Source organism: Anopheles moucheti, chromosome 2, assembly GCF_943734755.1.
Source record: "Anopheles moucheti chromosome 2, idAnoMoucSN_F20_07, whole genome shotgun sequence".
Lineage (NCBI taxonomy): Eukaryota > Metazoa > Arthropoda > Insecta > Diptera > Culicidae > Anopheles > Anopheles moucheti.
The window spans coordinates 85,933,827-85,950,142 of record NC_069140.1 but is presented as its reverse complement, the minus strand read 5'-3'; the positions used below and the strand labels follow the sequence as shown (position 1 = coordinate 85,950,142).

The 16,316-nt window shown below is 41.9% G+C and overlaps 2 protein-coding genes across 2 annotated transcripts; both read right to left on the bottom strand.

Moving 5' to 3' along the window:
• Window positions 1-267: 267 nt before the first annotated feature.
• LOC128302971 (thioester-containing protein 1 allele S3-like) lies at window positions 268-5,463 on the bottom strand. Its single transcript, XM_053039858.1, has 12 exons — window positions 5,402-5,463; window positions 5,122-5,317; window positions 4,383-5,061; window positions 4,044-4,312; window positions 3,862-3,956; window positions 3,531-3,786; window positions 2,911-3,120; window positions 2,396-2,849; window positions 2,037-2,336; window positions 713-1,968; window positions 496-649; window positions 268-430 (listed from the first exon to the last, which is right to left on the bottom strand). Exons 1-12 carry the CDS (start codon window positions 5,461-5,463, stop codon window positions 336-338), a joined length of 4,026 nt encoding a protein of 1,341 aa, XP_052895818.1. The 3' UTR covers window positions 268-335.
• A 3,709-nt stretch (window positions 5,464-9,172) lies between these two features.
• On the bottom strand, window positions 9,173-14,033 carry LOC128299682 (thioester-containing protein 1 allele S3-like). The gene is made up of 12 exons (XM_053035718.1): window positions 13,972-14,033; window positions 13,692-13,887; window positions 12,953-13,631; window positions 12,619-12,887; window positions 12,436-12,530; window positions 12,078-12,333; window positions 11,801-12,010; window positions 11,286-11,739; window positions 10,931-11,230; window positions 9,577-10,862; window positions 9,360-9,513; window positions 9,173-9,267 (listed from the first exon to the last, which is right to left on the bottom strand). Exons 1-12 carry the CDS (start codon window positions 14,031-14,033, stop codon window positions 9,173-9,175), a joined length of 4,056 nt encoding a protein of 1,351 aa, XP_052891678.1.
• Between the last annotated feature and the right edge of the window lie 2,283 nt (window positions 14,034-16,316).

Below are 16,316 nucleotides of genomic sequence, written 5' to 3'. Positions count from 1 at the left end.
GTCCCGTGTCGCGTTCTCTACGTCACCGTCCCCCTAAATCTGATGCTAGACGTCGTACACAGTTTAGCAACAATGATCCTCTCCACATATGCTTTCGTCTGTTTCATGTTGTGGGCATTTTGTTTGATTTTTATTCCTCTTTTGCTGCATTTCGGGCTCGATCTTTTCTTTCGATTTTTACATGTATTACCATTAAAATATAAGAAGTTCTCTCTCATTTGCTCAAGCTTACAGATACTTCACACAATTAACAACGCATTATTGTTCAAGTTGCCAAAGTGATGGATTCTTCCGCGGAGCATTTTATTGGTTCGTTTCAAGTAAAAACAGACAAATTACTGTTTTTGGCATTCGTTTGGGCAATCACCTTTGTCACAGATGTCACAAATCTCCTGCTTGTCTACTTCGTACAATTGGATCGCATTCAAATCTAAAAAAAAATAAAAAAATTAAATTATTGTGTGCTACTTTGCGATACCCATTTAATGCACTCACTTGAACCGTAATATTCGTACACAACAACGTATGCTGCCCGCTTCAGCGCCACCTTGAACCGTCTGTAAGCCGTCACGGTGAAGCAGTTCCGTTCGATGCCCATGTTGTTGTAATACACGACAACGGATGTACCGCCGTATCTAATCTCGATGTTCTGTAAACAATTTAATCTGCTTAGTAATCTTGAACATCTCCACCTTCAATGAAATCATCTCACCTCAATCGGATTCACGGTAGTCTGTTCACTGATCGGATTCCGATCGACAACGTACCCGCTGGGAAAGTTAACCTCCACCAGTGCCATGTTCGAACGACTATCGCTCACTTTCGGTTTAAAGTTGGCGCACACCTTCAGGCGAAGTTCGTAGTCGGAGCCCGTGTTCTGTTTCTCAAGATCTAGCTGGAAGCCCTTCTCGAAATTCACAAGATTCAAACTGTACTGATAGATCACTTGCAGCATGCCGAACCCGATTCCGCCAACGTTGATCTCCATCGACTTTGTGTCCGCCGGTATATCCACGAAATTAGTCGCATTGATGTCTTGCGAGGAAACTGGGAAATATCGCGTAGTCTTCTTAAATTTCAGCTGTATGGTGTAGTCGTTTCGTGAGGGGGAGATTTTTTCCGCCAACTTGGTCAGTGCCTTCAGTCCCACGAAGGTGTCTTGAGTGCGCGGGAAGCTTCCGGTAACGTAGCGTTGGTTCACCAACCAGCGCATCACCGGTATACCGTCCAAATACTTTTCCGCCATGACAAAAGACAGCAAAGCATAAGCGGTAGCCTCGATGCTATTTGCCGTGTTCCAGTACCGTTCCGTGCCGTTATTCGTGGCAGTAGACTTGTCTAAGAGCTTTTTAAATGCTTCATCTTTCATGCTGTGCCCATTCAACATCAACGCATAGGTCGCTATGGACAGATCGTAGGGATGTTCTATGTATTTCACCTGCCCGCTTAAATAGCTCATTGCCCTTTGAATCACAACCGCGTGCTTCACTTTAGGGTTCTCATGTTCTAGAAGCGCTGTCAGTACGTAAGATGTCAATGCAATGCCGTTACGCAAACCGCCTTGCATATCTTTGTGAATGACGGACCCGACCTCATCGAACCTTCCCGAGCTGTGTTGCTTCGAAGCAAGCCAATCGTATGCCTTCTCGACCATAGCCGTATCCACATCGATGTACTTCGACGCCGTTTGCATTGACTTTGCAACGAAGGCGGTAAGAAACACGCTGCCACCATTTTGCCACACACCAAACGAACCGTCAGTCTGACGATAGCGCATCTGATTTTGATAGCCTAGGCGCAGCAGATTTGTAGCTTTATCGAGCAGACTCTGTTCCTTCGAGCCAATAGCATGCAAGTAGTCGAGCACAACGATGTTCGGTACGAACTTTACCATATTTTGCTCTCCACAACCAGAGGGCACGGCAAGCAGATTGTCTAAGTTGTCGATTACAGTGGTAAGCAGATTGGCTGAAAACACAAACAAGCAGATGAATGGAATGAAAAGAATACACTTTTTACCGATAATTTGTACTCACGAGTCAGACGGAACTCGATCTTTTTAGAACCATTGTCTGCCTTCTTATTGAAGTCCAAATTCATGGAGAACGTTTGATTGGTGTATGAATCAAAGCAGAAGAACCGGGAATCCATTTTTGGCTGTACCAAACTTTCTGGCATAACTCGGATCACCTTCTCCAGTGCGTCCGCTTCATATCCAAGCATAATGGAGGCCTTCACGCGAACCGCCATCTCTCCGAGCTTTCGTGCCTTTACCAGAAATGAGACCGGTACACCAACCTTCGGAGGAACGTTTACGGATTTGGTGTAGTTTAGATCTGCAAGCAAGACAGCGTAGTGTAATCATTCAACGCATTACAAAATCAACGATACTCACCTTCAACAGGTCGTCCTACGAACTCCGTCTGATTGGCCACATTGAATAGTGTCACGTCCGCGATGTACTCTCCTCCAAGATTGTTAAATAATGTAAACTGCAACACGACCGCTTCTTCTCGTTTGATGGAGTACGGTAGACTCTCCACGATGTAGAACGGTTGAACCGTTGTGAACTCGATAGGCTTTTTAATAATACCAAAGCCGTGCACCGGATCAATAGAGAATCCCGTCAAGTACCAAGTGGTGGTCGTATCTGGCACGGTTTCGATCATATTGCGATTCCCAGAACTTCCAATCGTCACATTCTGCCATAACCACGATTCTAGAAAGTTTGTCCTGTACGGGACCAGTCTGGTGATGGGATTTTTTGCCTGTAGACCATCACGTGCCGACTTGTCATTGGCCCCTTCAAACTGGATACCAGCTAACGTCATACCAAACAGTCCCATACTCTGCAAAGGGAACATACTATTGAAAAGTACTCATGTTCCACTCACAGTGTTTGCATCTTACATGAAACTTGTCAAACTCGTTTTCATCGATCTTATGAAATCCATCAAACTCGCGCATAACATCCTCCCAGAACAGATCGTGTTTCTTGTTGTAGTAGAGTAAAGCTTTATCGTAGGCCGCCAATCCTACGTACGCTCTTGGTCGTCCAGACATTTGGAGCTCGATTTGTCCACCCGGTTTAATTTCTACCTCATCTATGCGCAAATCAAACTGTATATAAAGAGATTAATGGTATTATAGGTACAAATATGCAATAAGTTGTTGAAAGTATTTTAAAATTTACACGAAAATTGGTAAGTGAATAATGAACGCGGTAGAAGCATAAATTAAAAACAAAAAATTGATAAATTTGCAATGCAGAAGTGACATAAGGTTGATAACAGTAGTTCATTTGTGAAAACATTTACAACAACTGATCTAGAAAAGAACGGTAGGATGAAAACTATTATCCAATTGATGAACTAGTAAATCTTACAACTTAAATGAGCAACCATCATTACTCCTTTCTTTGCTTCACCATCAGTAAAAACAATAAACTTTCACAGATAAACAACATACGACCGTCGTTCTTCTACGTACCAACAACATACGAAACATACAACGATGATTGATCTACTTACATTGTTACGAAAATCTTCGAAACTTATATCCACAACGTCATACACCACTATATGGCTTGCTACAGTCGCTACGATAAGTTTCGCCTTTGGTATCATATTCTCGGTGGCGTTCAAATTTAAGGAATATCTGTTCTGCTTGTTCGGTCTCATGTAACCGGAATCAATGATATTGCCTTTCGACACTACGTAGAACACGAAGAATGACATGCGTTCGTTGCATGTTACCGTGAATCGCAACATTCGATTCAATTTAACACTAGAAGTGAAATAAAATGTTTAGAAAACTGGACTACATTTTGCTTAAACATCCCGTAAATTAGGTGCTACTCACGGAGACTTGAGTTCCAATTTGAGGTACGCATTCGTCACGACGTCCACTTTTTCCACTCTTTCTTCGAAGAAAAATCCGATATCATCGTCCGAAAACTGTAAAATGGACAACATCCAACAGAATTCTCATCGGCTAAATACCACAACATTGCTGTTAGAATAATCTTTCTGGGAAATACTTACATAAATGTTCATGTCGTCTACATTGTCACTTGGATTGAGCTCTAGTTTGATCAAACCCTCGTCGTCACTAGTGGCAGTTGTTTCGTAACCGATTTCCATTACTTCCACCTTCCCGGTGATGCCTTTAGCAGGTGTTCCGTCGTGGTATCGGAACTGAAGCGCACACTTAAATGGAAGTCCTGAGCGAAATTGTGGACTTTCTTTAATCAATTCCACACCGTACTTGTATTTGTACACTGTGATGCCAGATTGTTTCACGACAGTTCGATCTGACGAAGAAAACACGATAAGAATCATTAAGACATTCCTAATTCTTCAACAATATTACACGATCCTTACTTGTATGCTGCTCGATGAAGGTCGTCTTTACGAGCACATCTTGGTGAAACTCGTGCACCACCAATTCGCCGACGAATCTCAACTCCACCTGTCCCATTCCGAACATTTCGAACTCTTTCTTCTGGTCCAGCCTATCATCCTCCAAATACAACTCCACCTTGACTAATCCCTTTACCGGTTTGCCAAAGTGGTAGTTAGCTGTTATCGTGAGAATCAAGCCGCGATCGTCTTCAAGCGGAACAGCAGACGGTACTACGTCTACGTCAAAAGAGGACAACACGTACTCCTTCACCTCGAACGTTTTTGATACGAGTTCTTCTCCGTCCAACTTTACCGAGATGTTCCATATTCCGAGCATTGGAGTAGGCGCGATCTGAAGATCACCCTCGAACACTCCGGCGTACAGTTTGGCCGTCGACCACTTTCGGATCTCATTTGTTTGAGGATCACGGATTGTCACCTGAATTGATTTTACCCGTGCAGGAGGCTTCAGCTCAGAGTCCAGCACAATCACACGAAATTTTACCGTATCGCCCGGTTTGTACACGGGCTTATCGATCTGTATTAAACCGGTTATGGTTTTGCTAAGGTGTACCAACTCGGCATCCTTATGAAAGCTAAAGCCACGTTGCCCGTCGACGATGATTTTGTAATTCCCAGCTACTAAGTCCGCAGGCATCTGCAAGAGAGTAAACGATCAACTTCCACACACTTATCTATAGAATTACGCTCGCCCTACATTGAAGGAGATCATCCTGTTCATGTTTCGTCGCACATCAACCGTCTTCGTTAAATTCAGCACACTTCTGTCATCGTTGGATCGGCCTTCCATCCGTAGCATCAGGTCCACTTTGCTCACATTCGAGTTGAAGTTACTGATCACAACCGTGTAATCCTGGTTGGCCCGAATGAATTTGGGGCCCACAACCAGTATTCTGAAACGGAAGCACCACAGGGCATTTATTCACAAACCAATGTTAACTAGCGAACACTGCAATCACTAGAGCCTTGATTCCTACCCGTGAGCAGCTCCTATGAAGATTATCACCGTAAGTATTCGTGACCTTATGAACTGCCACATGTTGTTCGAGCGTTGTGCAAAGTTGCGTCTGCTTCAGATGGTGTCTAAGGTTGAACTGAATCGTGAGCTGCTTGCATCCCTATCATGGAAGCTGTGCCGTTAATGGGGAATCCCTCCAAATGTTACGGTAAACATTCGACCTGCTACAATACCGCTTGTTGATAAGAATAAATCCCCTTGCCTGGATGATCGACATGAAACACCAATTCTACCGTCTTCTATCATACTGCACTGATAATGTTGAGGCTGATTACTACAGAATTTGCTCATCTAGTTTTGTTTAATGCGAATAATTTTTGAAATTCTATTTGCCCTGTAATTGAAGACGAAGCCGAGGGTTTAGTTTCGCAGAATACGCAAAATTCTTAAACTCATCATTTCAACTATTATTGTTCCATCGCGGCGAAGAGTATTTTCGTTCGTATTAAGCATTGCGTAATTCTTTACGAAGCGCCTAGAAAGAGTTCGTGAATTCCATTGCATACATTTAGGCGCACAGCTTGTGCCAGGGTTTAGTCGATGTTAACGCTAGCACTATGAAATGTTTCAATTAAAGTTATTCAGTGGATAATGTATAACACGTGTTTACCGCTTTGCTGTAAACTTCGGAATGATTTATTTCTGTGTTGCCAAGCGTTTATGTATACAGGCAGTCCCCGAGATACGCTATTATAGTGGACCGCTATAACCCAGGAAAAATCCGCGTAACTCGAATTTCCGCGTAAGTCGAATCCTGGTGCAATTTCGTTTATACCTCAAAGTCACAGAGTCGACTTCCTTCTCTGCATTTGATTTATGCAACGGAACAGGCGATTTTTAAAAAAGGTTACATTAAAATAAGCTAAAAACAAATGTTTTATGTGACATAAAAGATATTTTCGACCAATTTTTCACCATTTTGCTTAAATTTTGTGCTATAAACTAGCTCGACTGTCAAATTTCCAAAAACCGCGTATAAGAGTGTTGCTGCGGGAACAAAGTCGGACTGCTGGGTCCGCCGCCGTAGGTTGACCACGCGAAGGTTGGCCTACCCTGAGACTCTCGCGCAAGTCTCGTTCACCTTTCAGATCAGCTCGGATCAGACGTTAGGCTTCGTAGCTGGATTCCCAGGGCGAGTTTCTAACGTGGATCTTTACTTTCACTGAAAGGGCCGTAGAAGTGAAGGCGCTCGGAATTGTTCGGGTCGGACACTAGCCTGTTGTTCTGAATAATCAGAGTAAGTATCTAGTGTGGACCTCCGTTCAATTCGATTGCCAACCCAGCGACTTGAAGATACCGTGTTAGGATTTAAAGTACAAGTGAAGTTTATTGGCAATGTCTCCTGCTTATATACTAACAATGTGTCTCGAGATTTGAAAGTGAAAACGAGATGAACGATATAATCATTCTCCTTACGTTAGCAATCTTATGTTGAAAGATCGAATCATTGTTCTTACTTTAGCATATCTTGCATTGTGAGGATCGAATTATTCTTCTTATGTTGGCAAATCTATTGGTGTCGGGTGTACACGCCCGTTGACTGTCGCATTGCGTCTGCTTATTTGCGATAATTGTCGTATAGTCGATTGTATTTGTTTACAGTATCAACGGTGAGGGCTCTTATTGTTTATGCGCTTTTCGAACGGGTCTCCGGACGTTGTTTACTTACGAGCTCGCGTTTATGTCAACTGTTATGATTTGCGCCCTCACTTTGGGTGCTAGCATGCTCATTCATGAGTTCTGTTCGCGTTCTTAACATTTCGACTGATTTCGCGGTTTTCTCAATTGTTATGATTAACCCCCTTCGGATTCTAGCATGCTCATTCATGAGTTTTGTTCGCGTTCGCAACAAAGAGGATCCGCGTATCTCGGGGACTGCCTGTACATGCAAAAATAGTTACAGTAGGGTGCTTTGTTGAACTGTCAAATAGTGCAGGGTTAGCTTTCCTAACATCAACAATGCGTAGTTGCGCAATAAAGGAACCCAGGCTGGTCGTGAGACCAGCGACACGACATCGAAACTTGATAACATCCGTCCTTTCCACCACTAATATCCTGTTTTTTCATGATAATCGTGAGCTGCATTAGTCAGTCCCTGGTCTGTCGAGGCTGAATCATTGTAAAAGGAGATGAAACGTTTCAATCTTATTTATTCTCGCAACTGTACTCTATCGTTGCGTTTATCAATCTTATGCGTTGCGTTTATGTATTGTAAAACCCCAAATTATAGAGAACTTGAGTTACGCGCAGCAAGAATGATGTGAATTAGAAAATTTGACAGCACGTAAAAGGAACTGTTGTCTTTTGAACGATCTACTTATTTGTTGGCAAATATCCCAAACAGCAAGTTGTTGTTATTTAATCATAACGGACGTCCTGCCCATGTGGTATTTTACAACTTGCTTGCAGCCGGGTCAGATACTGTGTAAAATCTTAAAACACCGTGGTTTCCCCTTCTATCTTCACATGATTTATTTAACATCCGATCTCCTCGGCGGTTGACTCTAAAAAGCACTTTTTTTTCTAACTGCATCTGACAGCTCTCTCTGCCGCCAGTTTGGACCAGTGCACAACTGTCACTTTTGCGTCGCTGTCCAGACGCCTGCACAAGTTTTGTAGAATATGTAAGTGTAGTGTTTTGAATAAAAAGATCTTACTCGTCCAATTGTCTATGTGTAACTGCCTATACTTTATTGTTCTCCCAGTCATCAGTTCCCAGCTAACATACCGAGGTTTATACATTGCCAGGTTGCTACACTACAGTAAGTAGATGTAGTTTTGTGCTTGATTTTAATTTATATGATTCGAATTGTTCAAACTATACGGTGATCCCAGCACCCATGGGGCACTCTAGGCCTGGATTATTGAATTCCGTCCGAAAGATGAGAAAAAATTCAATTTTATCGCAAGAAAACTATCCGGTATAACGTGCCTGCCATTGAGTATGTCTCATTTAAACTATACATGATGACAAACACCACAATCTATTTCTAACCCAACAGATAACAAAAGATGATATTAACCAAAACGATGTTTGCGTTGCATATCAATATAACACTCACACTTGAGAAAAGTACAAAAAATTGCAAAAAAAGATCTTAGCGCCAAAGTGTTTGTTATTCCAGTTATTACGCTTTTGTGTCTCACAGAAAAAATCCATTAGTAGCGACTCGCGAACTAATAAATTAAAGGATTAAAGTGGACACGACTTCCGAGATCTGACTTCACGATGTTTATTGGTCGAAGGATCAAGAACGACTGTCAAAAGATGGCTTCGTATGCCACCAAAAACAGAGTTGCCAAACTGACAACGTCAACATACAATAAGGTTACAGATATTGTATCCCAACACGAACACAGTCATTTCAGTGTTTTAATGGATTAATACATTTGTAGTAGGTCATGTAAAACAACTTTACTCGATATTTTTATCAACCATTATATTTATTTATATGCCCATATTTATCAACCAAATGCACCGGTCTATACCGGAATCAATTAGACGACTCCTCCAATATCTACTGCCCCTTGCGCAATATAGCGGACCTCAGGGTATTCGTATTGGACTAAGTCATTGTGTATGCTGATTTCCATACACCCTAAACTTCCAACTACTTAACTACTCCATTGGGTTAAGGTTCCACCTGCGATGGAATGTGTTATTATATCTGTTAAACTATGTTATGGCATAGCCGAATTCATTTGTTAGTTTTGTTACGAAACAGACAATTTACGGATTATTGCAGTCCATTGGGCAATCACCTTTGTCGCAGATTTCACAAATATTCTGGTTGTCCACTTCGTACTGTTCAATGGCATTGTGATCTACACCAAACGAATAGAAACAAAAAGCGAAATGACTTATAGACGCTGAAATGCGAACAACGCGAACAACAACGCGCATTCAATACACTCACTTGAGTTGACAGAATCGTACACGATCACGTATGCTGGACGTCTCAGTACCACCGTGAACCGTCTGTAAGCAGTCACGGTGAAGCAGTTCGGTTCGTTGCCCATGTTGTTGTAATACACGACAACGGATGTACCGCCGTATCTAATCTCGATGTTCTGTAAACAATTTAATCTGCTTAGTAATCTTGAACATCTCCACCTTCAATGAAATCATCTCACCTGAATCGGATCCACGGTAGTCTGTTCACTGATCGGATTCCGATCGACAACGTACCCGCTGGGTAAGTTCACCTCGACCGTTGCCAAGTTTGATCGAGTATAGGCCAAAACCGGTATGAAGTTGACGCACACCTCCAGGGATAACTTATAGTTGGAGCCCGTGTTTTGTGGCTTAAGCTTCAAATTAAATTGCTTTTTGAAATTTTTAAGATTTAAACTGTATTCATAAATCACGTCAAACATTCCGAACCCGATACCAGCAACATTGACATCTAAAGTCTGTGTGTCCCCCGGTATGGTTTTATTGTTATGCAGGTAGATCTTTCCGGAGTTTATGCGCAAATGTTCCGTTATTGTTGTTATTCGTTTTGATTGGGTTGGCTTTGTACCCTTCAGCTGTACGGTGTATTCGTTTCGTGAGGGGGAGATTTTTTCCGCCAACTTGGTCAGTGCCTTCAGTCCCACGAAGGTGTCTTGAGTGCGCGGGAAGCTTCCGGTAACGTAGCGTTGGTTCACCAACCAGCGCATCAGCGGAATACCTTCCGCATATTTTTCCGCCATGACAAAAGACAGCAAAGCATAAGCGGTAGTCTCGATGCTATTTGCCGTGTTCCAGTACCGCTCTCCATCTTTATTCAAGGGAACTGCCATTCCCACAAGCTTTTCAAGTGCCGTTTTCTTCTTGCTGTGCCCATTCAACATCAACGCATAGGTCGCTATGGACAGATCGTAGGGATGTTCTATGTTCTCCACGCGGTCGCTTAAGTAGCTCATTGCCCTTTGAATCACTACCGCGTGCTTCACTTTGGCGTTCTCATGTTCTAGGAGCGCTATCAGTACGTAAGATGTCAGTGCAATGCCGTTACGCAAACCGCCTTGCATATCTTGATGGATTACGGACCCGACCTCATCGAACTTTCCCGAGCTGTGTTGCTTGGAAGCAAGCCAATCGTATGCCTTCTCGACCATAGCCGTATCCACATCGATGTACTTCGACGCCGTTTGCATTGACTTTGCAACGAAGGCGGTAAGAAACACGCTACCAATAGTATTTTGCCACACACCAAACGAACCGTCAATCTGACGATAGCGCATCTGATTTTGATAGCCTAGGCGCAGCAGATTTGTAGCTTTATCGAGCAGACTCTGTTCCTTCGAGCCAATAGCATGCAAGTAGTCGAGCACAACGATGTTCGGTACAAACTTTACCATATTATGCTCTCCACTACCCAATGGCACGGCAAGCAGATTGTCTAAGTTGTCGATTACAGTGGTAAGCAGATTGGCTGAAAACATAAACAAGCAGTTGAATGGAAAGGAAAGAATACACTTTTTACCGATAATTTGTACTCACGAGTCAGTCGGAACTCGATCTTTCTAGAACCATTGTCTGCCATTTTGTTAATGTTCAAATTCATGGAGAACGTTTGATTGGTGTATGAATCAAAGCAGAAGAACCGGGATTGTATATTTGGCTGTACCAAACTTTCTGGCATAACTCGAACCACCTTCTCGAGTGCGTCCGCTTCATATCCAAGCATTGTGGAGGCCGTCACGTGTACCACCATCTCTCCGAGCTTTCGTGCCTTTACCAGAAATGAGACCGGTACACCAACCTTCGAAGGAACCAGTACGGATTTGGTATAGCTTTTATCTGAAAACAATCATATTTAAGCTCAAACACAATTCAAGGAATTCCTAGTACCCACCTTCCAGAGGTCGTCCTATGAATTCTATCTGATTGGCCACATTGAATAGTGTCACGTCCACGATGTACTCTGCTCCAAGATCGTTAAACAATGTAAACTGCAACACGACCGCTTCGCCTCGTTTGATGGAGTACGGTAGACTCTCCACGATGTAGAACGGTTGAACCGTTGTGAACTGGATCGGTTTTTTAATAATACCAAAGCCGTGCACCGGATCAATAGAGAATCCCGTCAAGTACCAGGAGGTGGTCGTACCTGGCACATACTCGATTAATTCTTCCATTCCGGACCATCCAATAGTCACATTCTGCCATAACCACGATTCTAGAAAGTTTGTCCTGTACGGGACCAGTCTGGTGATGGGATTTTTTGCCTGTAGACCATCACGTGCCGACTTGTCATTGGCCCCTTCAAACTGGATACCAGCTAACGTCATACCAAACAGTCCCATACTCTGCAAAGGGAACATACTATTGAAAAGTACTCATGCTCCACTCACAGTGTTTGCATCTTACATGAAACTTGTCAAACTCGTTTTCATCGTTCTTATGAAATCCATCAAACTCGCGCATAACATCCTCCCAAAAAACGTCGTGGTTCGAATTGTAGTAGAGTAGAGCTTTATCGTAAGCCGCCAATCCTACGTACGCTCCTGGTCGCCCAGACATGCGAAGTACAATTTGTCCGCCCGGTTTAATTTCTGCCTCATCGATGTTCAATTCGAACTTTATTTAGTTATACATAAAAAGAGATATAGGACACAGTGTTTTCGAAAGTTGCAGTTCTACTTACATTGTTACGAAGTGTTTTGAAATCGATGGTCATTTCATCGTATACTACAGTACGGCTCGCTACAGTCGCTACAATAAGTTTCGTCTTTGGAAGCATCTCCTGTGTGGCCTGCAATTTTAATAAAAATTTTTTCTGACTGTTCAGCCTCATGTAACCGGAATCAATTATATTGCCCTTCGACACTATGTAGTACACGAAGAATGACATGCGTTCGTTGCACGTAACCATAAACTGCAAAATACTATTTGATTGTATTCTGCGAAGAAAAAGGGAACAGAACGAAACAAATCAGAGAATCGGCCAAATACGTCGTAACCACTTTACACTTTATCGTCTATTGTTAAGACGTGCTACTTACGCAGATCTTAATTCCAGTTTGAGGTACACATTCGTCACCACATCCACTCTGTGTACTATTTCGCTTAATAAATTTATATTGTCCCCAGTAGAGCACTGTAAAAGTAATTAAAATTCAGGAATTGTTCAATCTGAAGTATGCTACAAATATACGGTTGGAATCACAGAAAGCGAAACTACTTACGACTACTTCCATCTGTGTTGTATTGTCGCTTGGATTTAGTTCGAGTTTGATCAAACCTTCGTCGTCACTAGTGAGACGTTTTTCGTAATCAATTTCCAATACTTCCACCTTCCCGGTGATACCTTTAGCAGGTGTTCCATCGTGGTATCGGAACTGAAGCGCACACTTAAATGGATGTCCTGAGCGAAATTGTGGACTTTCCTTAATCAATTCCACACTGTACATATATTTGTACACCGTGATGTCGGATTGCTTCACGACAGTGCGATCTAAAACCAAAACGAGTTAAAATTAACTCCTTTAAGTAAAATAAACGCATCCACCACATCTTTACTTGTAGCATGCTCGATGAATGTCGTATTTACGATCACATCTTGCCGATATTCCTGCATTTGGAAGTAATCCTTGAATTGTAGCTGCACCTGCCTCTTCCCATACACTTCGAACACATTCTCCCGGTCCAGGATACCGTTTATCAAGTACACCTTAAACTTAGCAATTCCCTTTACCGGTTTGCCAAAGTGGTAGTTAGCATCTATCGTCAGAGTCAATCCTTGATGCTTCTCCAGAGGAACGACGGACGGTATCACCTCTACGTCAAAAGAGGACAACACGTACTCCTTCACCTCGAACGTTTTTGATACGAGTTCTTCTCCGTCCAACTTTACCGAGATGCTCCATATTCCGAGCATTGGAGTAGGCGCGATCTGAAGATCACCCTCGAACACTCCAGCGTACAGTTTGGCCGTCGACCACTTTCGGATCTCATTTGTCCGAGGATCACGGATTGTCACCTGAATTGATTTTACCCGTGCAGGAGGCTTCAGCTCAGAGTCCAGCACAATCACACGAAATTTTACCGTATCGCCCGGTTTGTACACGGGCTTATCGATCTGTATTAAACCGGTTATGGTTTTGCTAAGGTGTACCAACTCGGCTTCCTTATGAAAGCTAAAGCCACGTTGCCCGTCAACGATGATTTTGTAAATTCCAGCTGATAAGTTCGCAGGCATCTGCAAGAGAGTAAACGATCAACTTCCGCACACTTATCTGTAGAATTACGCTCGTCTTACATTGAAAGTGATCCTCCCGTTCGTGTTTCGTTGCACATCAACCGTAGTCGTTAAGTTCAGCACACTTCTGCCATCATTGGATCGGCCTTCCATCCGTAGCATCAGGTCCACTTTGCTCACATTCGAGTTGAAGTTACTGATCACAACCGTGTAATCCTGGTTGGCCCGAATGAATTTGGGGCCCACAACCAGTATTCTGAAACGGAAGCACCACAGGGCATTTATTCACAAACCAATGTTAACTAGCGAACACTGCAATCACTAGAGCCTTGATTCCTACCCGTGAGCAGCTCCTATGAAGATTATCACCGTAAGTATTCGTGACCTTATGAACTGCCACATGTTGTTCGAGCGTTGTGCAAAGTTGCGTCTGCTTCAGATGGTGTCTAAGGTTGAACTGAATCGTGAGCTGCTTGCATCCCTATCATGGAAGCTGTCGAATGATGCGGGAATTTCCGTAGACCAAATTTTACGGTAAATATACGACCAGCAGCAATTTCGAATGCTGATAAGCATGAATCTTTTTTCCAAAATATTTGACGCAAGACACCAATTCCAACGGTTTCCATCAAGCTGTGCTGATAGTATTTTAATTTTTCTCGTCTTCAAGCACTGTTTCTTGCGATTGATTTATAGCATTCCTCAAGCAAAAACCACACCGGACGGAGGTAACTTCACACTATCTGTATACTTTTCATACATTCGGCTAGTCATACTTATGCAAATTACAATGCTGTCTTCTCCTATGCGCAAACAATTCTCAGAATCAGAAAGAATTTGGAAGTTTCACAATGTTCTTGACTTGTAGATACACTAGCTTTAATGAAATACATAAACGAAGACTGAAATAAACTAAACCAGATTAAGAATAATAAAAACTTGAATATCAATTCTTACGTAATAGAAACATATATTTAGCTGTCTGGGATTGGTCCCCTGCTTTTCAACGTTAACAAAGGCAGGTTATTATGCAGATATATAACATTTATTGTTGCTCTTTTTAAAATATGGCTGCCATTGAAATATGTGAGTGGCTTAAATAAACCCAACTTTGGAACCTCATCACATCCTCGCTAGATTGTGAGCTTCTCTCACAGCTAACGATGATGGATGCAGCGTAAGTTATCAGTAACATAAGTTTATAGGTTATCAAGTGTATGTAAAGTGTAGGGTATGTAGCGTTGAAATAAAGTATAACATTAATACATCCGATGGTAAGACTCACTTTCGGTGAGGTTTGTAGACGTCAGCTACGAATTTTCTTCCAGTGCGATAATGAAGATGATTCGGCCCTGAAATCGCGAGCTTTCATCAATGGAAAGCGTGATTTTGCGAATGGATTTTGCGAACTCGCATGCACATCAACGTTGAGATGTTGACCCGCCATTATTTAAACTGACCGACGCCTATTCAACTGTCACTATGCAGTGCACGCGATACCATAATCAGTCGCCATAATCTGGTTTAGTAAAGTTTTATGTTTCTCACTATCAAACTTCTCGTTTATTTTTCGCGCGAACCAGTAAACTTTAATCATCGTATCCTGTACTTTACGGGGCCCTCCGCGCGATTAATATAAAATGACCCGACGCTTAACCCTGGACCCTGTTGGTCAAAACAAACACTTGTTCCTTAAGACATATCCTCCTTTTTAAAGACTCCCATTTCCAGTGCTTTTGCAAGACTCTCTGCAAGACCTATGTTAGGTTTTAGGTAGGATTAGAAATGAGCGCTCCGGGCCGGAATCATGATTCCGATCCGTTCCGATGCAGTACTGAGTCCGATCCGATCCATAACAGTGATTCCGATTGAGTCCGAGTGATCCGGTTTCAATAATAGCCCAGGAAATGTTTTTATAGTGAAAATGGTTCCGATCAGAATTATAATATGATTCAAAAAGGGAATAAAATGTATTGAAAACATGTGGCAACGATAAGAAAACCAATGGAAAACTTTTAAAAATCACTGAAACTACTGGACTATTATTAAAACAACAAGTAAAACTGAAGAACATCCAATATAGAACGACTAGTCCTAGAAAGTTGTTTTAAAGATTGATTTATAACATAAACCACGAAGAACACTGCTGGATGTCACATACTGCCAAAGCTATCAATGCAAACATACTTAACAATACAAAAATAGTTAATGAACCTAAGAAAAAATTGTTTAAAATAGTATCGCGAACTCAAATTCGTTCAATTTTGCTAATAATTCCATAACAAATACATCAGAACCCTACCAGTTTTGGAATTACATGGAAACTTTTGCGCTTAAAAATAATTATTAAATATTCTACTAAACCCCCCGCAAAATTCGCTAAATTTGCATATAAAACATTAATAAAATCGGTAATTAACAACAAGTAAATAAAATACAATAACAACAGTCAAAGTAAAATTATTCAAGATATTAATAATAAAATAAAAAAAAAGATAAAATTATTCATTATACAAGTCAAAGTAAAATATTATAAATTAAAGAAATATTATTATTATTTCGCAAAACGAAACAAAGAAACACACACCTGATAGATTCGACATTCCGGATCAGCCGGAGTTTTCATAGTGAGAATAATTCCACTAGGTCCGGCTGTTTTAAGTTCGGCTTTTGTATGAAGATCCG

What these genes read in the sequence shown, in the direction of transcription:
- LOC128299682 (XM_053035718.1), bottom strand. Translation starts at nt 14,033, where the DNA reads ATGTGGCAGTTCATAAGGTCACGAATACTTACGGTGATAATCTTCATA. An exon ending in AAACTGGAATTAAGATCTGC is followed by an intron (nt 12,334 to 12,435) that starts GTAAGTAGCACG and finishes TTTTCTTCGCAG; the next exon opens with AATACAATCAAATAGTATTT. An exon ending in GTACGATTCTGTCAACTCAA is followed by an intron (nt 9,268 to 9,359) that starts GTGAGTGTATTG and finishes CGTTTGGTGTAG; the next exon opens with ATCACAATGCCATTGAACAG.
- LOC128302971 (XM_053039858.1), bottom strand. Translation starts at nt 5,463, where the DNA reads ATGTGGCAGTTCATAAGGTCACGAATACTTACGGTGATAATCTTCATA. An exon ending in CTTCATCGAGCAGCATACAA is followed by an intron (nt 4,313 to 4,382) that starts GTAAGGATCGTG and finishes TTTCTTCGTCAG; the next exon opens with ATCGAACTGTCGTGAAACAA. An exon ending in GTACGAATATTACGGTTCAA is followed by an intron (nt 431 to 495) that starts GTGAGTGCATTA and finishes ATTTTTTTTTAG; the next exon opens with ATTTGAATGCGATCCAATTG.